This window comes from Anopheles aquasalis, chromosome 2 (assembly GCF_943734665.1).
Source record: "Anopheles aquasalis chromosome 2, idAnoAquaMG_Q_19, whole genome shotgun sequence".
In the NCBI taxonomy this organism is placed as follows: domain Eukaryota; kingdom Metazoa; phylum Arthropoda; class Insecta; order Diptera; family Culicidae; genus Anopheles; species Anopheles aquasalis.
In genome coordinates, this window is record NC_064877.1 from 195,001 (window position 1) to 202,500 (window position 7,500).

A 7,500-nucleotide genomic window follows, 5' to 3' on the forward strand; every position below is an offset into this window, starting at 1 on the left:
ATCGTTTGTTTCTGAATTTACTTAAAACACAACGGAAAGTGCTTAACAAACATGATTCAAAAGCATTTTCTGAAATGTGTTGTACCATAGTAGAGTAGCACACCGGCTTTGTTAAAAAAAAAAAAGATTTAGCCCAATCGGTTCTCGATTGGCTGACGTGAGAATGACAGACAAATTTCAAAGAAAATTGGCTCAAATATAATCGAATTTCACCATCGTCATGCCTCGAAGCTTCCCCAACCAGATTAAAACATATTTCTTTTTATTGTCTGATTAGCCAGCAGCAACGTTTTGGATGGTGGGGCCACTTTGTTTAGATACTTTCCTCGTTTATGCTCGCTCGCTTCGTTGTTGCCAAAAAGTGGACAACAAAAACGAAAGCAAATCGACGTCATTTCATCTTCGTGTGCCGAGAGTAAAAGATTGTTCACGTATACGCGAACCCGCGGGGTTCGCACGTCACAGGTCGTGGTGTCCGTAGACACGCACGCAATCGTCCCATCAAACTGTAATGATCCCAATTTACGTGCGAAACCCACCATTACCGGTAGCATGGTTGACACATGTATTGCCCGGTCGTCGCCGATCCGCTAGCTTAACGGAACGGACGAAATATGCTGTGGGCTTGCATCATTATCGCGTTTATTGGCGGATTCAGAGTTGGAGGAAATGCAAATTGTTACTTTGTTCATTTTCAGTAACCGATTCTGCTCTCTGGAGGTGCTGCTCGCGTGTGATACTCCTTTTAGAGAAATCTTTACTTCCATTTTTGACAACAAGCAATCCAAGATTGGCTTTTACTGTATTTTTAGAATGTTATAAATAAAAGCAATTCATTTCAATCCAATGTTAATCGAATTAACACCCAAAGCTATCTGATCCAAATACCAACCAGTGAAAATGCACTAAAACAAACAATAAAGTCCTGATTATGCGAAAATCAAGCCATTTGTTGTTTGGAGGTTGTATGTGGGCGATGAGCCGCTTATGATTGATTACAGATGATTCATGGCGCAATGATTTTGGCTTCTCTTCCGCTGCTAATTAAAACAAAACACCCTCCCGCATCGCCCGGTCGGTGGGATAGCAAATGAAAGCTCTGCTGGAAGTCTCTGGAGCCTAAAAATACTAATTCCGTTCATATTTACTTCTGAAACCAAGAATGAATGCGAGAAGGATTTCAATTTGAATTCGTAAATCCGCTAAAAAAGGAACAAAAATTAAAATTAAAAAATGGTTCAACAGACAGACGGTGGCGACTGTTCACCGGTGGGCACCGACTCAATCAAGCAGACTGCTAATGATGCTGGTGTCCGGGAAATGATATTTTACTCGTTTCACTTCACCACCATCTCCGCTCCATTGGTCGATAATCCAATAATGGAATGAAACGCGAGTTGCTCACGACCGACCCAGGAAATGCTACAGATATCCGTGCGATGAGCAATATGGGCAATCAGTCGTTCACCGTGAGTTCCGGGATGCTTCCGAAGGGAATATTGTTTGTTGAAGGAAGTGATTCGCCAAACGGGAAATGATAGAAAGCAACGAAATGCATGTCCGAAGAATAACAACTTTTTCGGAAGGGATAACAGGGAATCAGACCACCAGGATTTTTATCCCGGCAGCGGAAATCGAAACAATCGACATCCGACGATCAGTGCGCTCGATTGTGGAGTGATTGAACCTCAATTTCTTAAAAAGACAGGCCGAAAATCGATGCAACGTTGGTTAATTAATGGTATTTATTCACTCGACTAGCAGAATCGATTTCGTGACATTATGCGTACCTGATCCACCAATTTTCCTTTCAAAATTCAGAATCTGATATTATGCTGCTATGTTTCAACTATTGAAAAATTTAAAAAAGGTTGATTTTGAGCATTTTACTGCCAGTCGCTTATCGATTATCTCTGACAGACGGTGTTCAATTACAATTAAGAATAGTTTAATAGAAAGCATCCTTAACAATCACCTAATCAATATATTGATTTAATAATATTTTTCCTATCTTGTTCATTGTTAGGTCGAACTAAACAAAGCTCTACTAAGGGAAATCGGCAAACGAAGCAGCAATTTTTACGATGGATCGCAATTGGCTTCCTATGATCCAGATCGGGCCTACTACGATCATAAGGTGTACAACCAGCGAGAAGCACTGGATCCGGAGCGTAGCCTACCTGGTGACGATGAACTCGAAGCGATGATAGACAGCTTGCTACGCAGCAACCGCTTCTCATCTGGAGGAAAACAACAGTACGTGCGCTCAGTTAACGATCGTCTAGCATCACCACCGGACCTCGTGGATCACAGCCAACTGCCAACATCTTCACAAGCGCAACCAAAACCCCAGCAACTGATCACGTTCAATAACGAGCAGGACGACCTGAAAACCAATGGTGAGCATACGATTGCGACACAGTCGCTGCATGTCAATGATCAGGACGATGATGACGAACCGAACCGAAACGAAAACTCCGATACAATGACGGACGGGGAACGCTATATGGAATCGAATCGCATCGATGGACAACCAAGAACTGAATCTCACCAACCGCTAACAGACCAGAGCACTGGTAATGAATATCAGCGTCAGCGATTCGCATACGGTATGTACAAAAATCGGTTCGCAAACTAATTTGAAATGATCCTGGCTACCGAAAACCATAACATCTCCGAATAATTCCGGCTACGAGCACTAGGTGGATTGTAAAATATTAACAAAAAGAATGGCCAAAAACACAAGGCGTAAAACTAAACACGCAGATAGTACACTAAAACATAAAACAGGCCCTCTTATAAGTTTCTGTTTCCAAACATCTGATAAGCGTAGCGATATCAGCTGATTTGGCGAAGATACACACAAAAGCTAAGTACTATAAATTTCTTCATTCACGGTAAGACAGGGAATAGTAAAGAGTTGATAGCAGGAATTAGCAGACGGTAACCCCCACTTATACTTTATGTTACGGTTAGTGGACTGCATTCGAAGAAGGTCGAATACTCACCGGTCTGGAAAGGTTTTGCGGAGCAAGCAAGGACCAAGTTTTACGAAGCAGGAGTAAAACAGGAATTTTAATACACATCACGTAAGATGGATGAATTGAGAGCCCATTTTCACTTCCTTCCAACCGCTGAATGGCTTCGGGCGTATTAATCCAAAAGTTGAATTTTATTTTTCAAATACCAACTAACGTGTCAGTTGAAAAGGGTTCTCACTAAAGTTCGTTCAATGCATTGCTTTGCTTCTGGTACGAGCAGAGTGCGCATTGGCATTTGGTTTGGCATGGCTTCTTTGAACCCAAAGTTCACCGCCTTCTCCGCCTAATTATGCTTAATGGGGAAGTACACACCTATCATTCCGTGTAACTAAGTTGGATGAAGCAAGGCATGGGCGACGAATCCGACGGGCTACTTGTGTCAACACGTGCCACCTTAGATTGTTCGCATTTTCCAGATGCTTATGCGAAACTTTTTACGAAGTGAAAACATAAAATGAAATATTGTTGCTCCTCTTCAGCCATGCTTTTGCATATTTTTGTTTATGTGTATCACTCTCCTGTCTACGAAACTAATTTGAAAAAAAGGTCAAAATGGTTTCTGGTAACCGTAGGTTACTGCGAGTATTACTCACCGATGGCTTCTCCCATATCATAACGACTTCAATATTTATCCATGTAAAGACCTTTTTGTATTGCTTCACTTGTTTTGGCACTTCGCTGCCTGCTTCGCATGGGGATGCATTTCCTGAGATGCGTGACACGGTACCATTTGCAAGGCCGTTGATAAGAAGGTGTAGACCACAAAAATGAAGAAAAATCTCTCTTCCGCAAAACACTCCTACCGGCGCCCCGGAGGTCATGATAAACAAAGATGAAGCAGCACACATTCCTCCGCACAGATCCACACATCTCTCTAGAAACCGTAGCAGCTATGCGGAAACGCAAACCTTACCCAGCCGTTCCTACCAACCAGTTTAAGCTGGGATGCAGGGCAAGCCGGAGCATGTAGACATGGAGAGAATTTCAGTTCCGAGCAGGATGAATAATTTTTCTACCACCGAGCAACCCATGCTGTGTTGTCGGGTTGCCAGCAGCAAGAGAGGATTTTCAGCTTTTTGGTTACACAAACGATGCTTCTAGGCAGGATTAGAAGCAGCCATTTCTCTTCTGGCGTACGAACACGATTAAGAAGGTTTTTTTATTTCGGTTGGTTCCGTGCACTACAGCACTCCTGCGACTCTAGCACATGAGTAGAGCCAGCTATTTGCTAAGCTCTAACGTGAGGGCGGGCGATTTCATCCTCTTAACACGTGCTGCCCATTTCAATGGTGTTTAAGCTGAGATAATTGTTAACCAAAGTCATTCTTTAAAAGAGAGTAATGCATCGGGAGGACAAACAATGTTGTGTTTTCCTAGGCTGGGATTTATTTTCATTTCCCGTTGGCTAGTGTTCCCATCTTTTTTTGTTAACGAATTGTTTGGTTGGTTCGATTTCACAGTGATGTGTAATGAGGGACGAAAGATAAGAAAAAAAATCAAATGAAACTATGAGCAGCTAGTAAGATTCTAAGAATTCGATGGTTTTACGACGTAGCACGTGAAGTGTAAACAAATCACTTATCGCTGACCGCCAAAAATAATAAAAAATCATAAAAGCGAGCCAATAAAATAGACAAAGGTGGGAAAAACCTGTAAAATGTTGGCGTCTTAAGCGTACGATCTCTGTGTGCCCAGACGACATCGTTTCGTTCGGTTTTTCCTGGTTTGTATACAGCCATACAGATATTTAACAATGTACTGAATGCAAAGAGTTTCAGAAAATGCAAAAAGGTTCAGTTCATCAGACCCCTGATGATAAACTGTTTTACAAACGCATCACAGCGGACGATGAGATTCCATACCGGCAGAAATAATTCTTCAAAAAATTAAGGCATCACTCTAAATAACACTTAACTCTAAATAAACTAGTAAGAACATCTTATGGACTCATGAGAACACAAAGATATGTTTGTTCTAACTTCTTAACCAACTATTAATCTGGCTACGGACTAAGGACGTGAGTGCACCGATACTTAAAAGAAGTAGTTGGAGATACTCGAAGCTTAAATGTTACCCTGCGGACACAACGAGAAGAAAGACAGATATGTGGTTTACTTTATGAGATGGCTGGAAGGACCGAATTGGAACACAAACTAACTAACTAACTAAATCCATTACGATTAACTCGATGGCATTATCTTGAATACAAAAGAAAACATGATAAACCCGAAAAAGGATGGCATGCCGATGCTCTATTGTAAATATTACTTGACGTCTTTGAAAATTTACTCCTAGTGGCAGGATAAGAAACCAGACTAAATTACAAAATACAAGCAAAACAAAGGGCATGCAGTAAACTAAACCAAAGGATGGACACAATGAAGTCCAAAGAATGGCGAAACGGTACCGATCAAAATGGTAAAAATAAAGAATTTCATTTCTAAAAGCAACATGTTATTAAGAGCACCCAGTGCCCGACGGTACGTCGGAGAATCTATAAATTGGTTTTTTCATTATCGCAAGTTGGCATCGTCAATATACGCTAATGGGTGGCTAATGATGACACTAGAACACAAATGCATGGAATTAAATACATTTTATTCGTTTCAGGAAATTCTTTTTATTTCTGTTTTTTTTTTGCAAGAACAAACTATCACATGAAAGTGCACAAATCAATTTGGCAGATAGCATAATAAACATTTACACTCCGTGTGCTACTAAGTGTCTTATTTCTTCTATACTTTCATCGTCTCTTACAATGTTTACTAACAGTCGCTGTTTGCGAAACACTCTATTCTACCTTTGCACAACTTTCAGTGGAAAAACAATTTAACAGATTCAAGCAATCATCAACACAACACAGGCTTCCTGGTGGAGCCAATAAACCAATTATTTTTCTAAATTTACTTTTGGTGCGAAGTCATACAGAATCAGCCTGCTTTGCTGGACTCTATAGTCAGTGGTGGAAAAAAGTATGTTTTATAAAAAAACAACAAAACGACGCCTTTCAGTGAATGGAAATAAGTAACCATTTAAATTGGGAATGGTGGGAATAATGCAGCACAAAATAGTTACCATCTGCTTGATGTTGCACAGCAATGCGACACCTCGAAGGGTCCAGTGCCGTGGGTTAAAGTCCGTCTCGAAATCGATTGAACCGACGTACTTCTGGTCGGTACGCTGCGGCTTGCGATAGATGGGACACTCATATATCCGCGGATCCTTGCAGGCCGTCGTGTTGATCGCGTAGATGTAAATGACCGGCATCTGCTCGTACAGTACCTTCGGTTTCGATTCAATCAACTTTCCACTGCGCCTATCCAACGATGCACCTGCGATGAGAACACGTGACTCGTCTCGAACTCTGCCAGGAAGCAAATAGGTGCCATCTTACCTTCCAGAAACAGGCCGTATACGTAGACACCTTCTTGCGGTGGATGGTGGATGTCTTCTTTGTTGTGACGTGTAATTTGATTCTGCAGCACCACCGAATCCAGAGCCCAGCCCTTATGAGCTCGAGTTACCTCCTGTAATCGATATTTCCGATTTTCAAGCTTTAACATGCAGCGTGTAACAACGATCGGAGACAAACAACCAATCAATCTGCAGGTAATTGTGCGCATAGCATATACTTCGTTTCATTTGAATGCTCTTTTCAAATATTTGCTATCAGTTACAACATCTATGGCATCATTAGCGATGATTCGGGATTATTTTTATTGCGAGTTCCAATACAGTACAAGGAATAAGTAACTTTTTTTTTAATCGATGAAATGAAAGTAAAAAGAGGATTCTTTTCAGCGATATACAATTTAGTCGCAGTAATGATCGTTGTTTAAAGGTTGTTTTGTTAATTGATTCAAAATAAGAAATCCAAAGAAAATCGAATTGCCAAATAATACTAACTGGACTAGAGTTCAACTCAAAACTCCGGCAATGGTTATCCTGGATATTTTTCATGAAATCCTAAAAGAATACCCCTTGCCTTTCATCTTGCTTTCTATATAACGTCTTTGTATGTTCGAAGAATGTTCCTCTTGTATTCGAACCACATCCGCAGCTTGTGTCAACAGGACACCTAAAGCGAAACTCAAGCAAATGAGCAACTTTTAGTGAGAACGAAGTTACTCCACACAAGAGTTCTTCTTGTAATACCACCTGAACCGATTGAGGTGAGTGAGATCAATGGTGGTCTTGCGAAAGGACTTGAGAAACTGAACGCGAGTAGACCAACTGGGCGGCAACCCAATTCGTCTTTCAATCCCTACGCAGAAGGATTAGGCACACAACGCCGTAGAATCTCATCATGTATGGAGGGCGGTAACAACCGTAAATCATCTTGCGTGCGCTCCATGCAAGTTAAAACAAAACATAACCTTCGCAAGGACGTGTGATAGAAAATGGGTAAGCTGCTGGTCGGCTCTCTGCGATGCCCTAAGCCCATCATTTCCATCATTAT

At 41.3% G+C, this 7,500-nt stretch overlaps 2 protein-coding genes across 6 annotated transcripts in view; one reads left to right on the plus strand and one right to left on the minus strand.

Annotated features, from left to right (window-relative positions):
- LOC126573484 (uncharacterized) overlaps nucleotides 1–2,816 on the plus strand; it is a 21,566-nt gene extending 18,750 nt beyond the window's left edge. For all 3 annotated transcript variants that reach the window (XM_050233653.1, XM_050233661.1, XM_050233644.1), the window contains one exon: nucleotides 2,027–2,816. In XM_050233653.1, the coding sequence (XP_050089610.1) occupies nucleotides 2,027–2,638 (612 nt within the window). In that variant the 3' untranslated portion in view covers nucleotides 2,639–2,816. The remainder of the gene's footprint in view (nucleotides 1–2,026) is intronic.
- A 2,168-nt stretch (nucleotides 2,817–4,984) lies between these two features.
- The window catches only part of LOC126573509 (dynein axonemal heavy chain 8), an 8,119-nt gene continuing 5,603 nt past the window's right edge, over nucleotides 4,985–7,500 (minus strand). The window contains exons 2-4 of one of the 3 annotated variants that reach the window (XM_050233704.1): nucleotides 6,436–6,568; nucleotides 6,117–6,373; nucleotides 4,985–5,116 (exon numbers count right to left, since the gene is read on the minus strand). In XM_050233704.1, coding sequence (XP_050089661.1) covers nucleotides 5,105–5,116; nucleotides 6,117–6,373; nucleotides 6,436–6,568 — 402 coding nt within the window. In that variant the 3' untranslated portion in view covers nucleotides 4,985–5,104. Of the gene's footprint in view, nucleotides 5,117–5,761; nucleotides 6,374–6,435; nucleotides 6,569–7,500 lie in introns of those variants that run through there. The other 2 variants (XM_050233694.1, XM_050233685.1) reach the window with 2 other exon arrangements.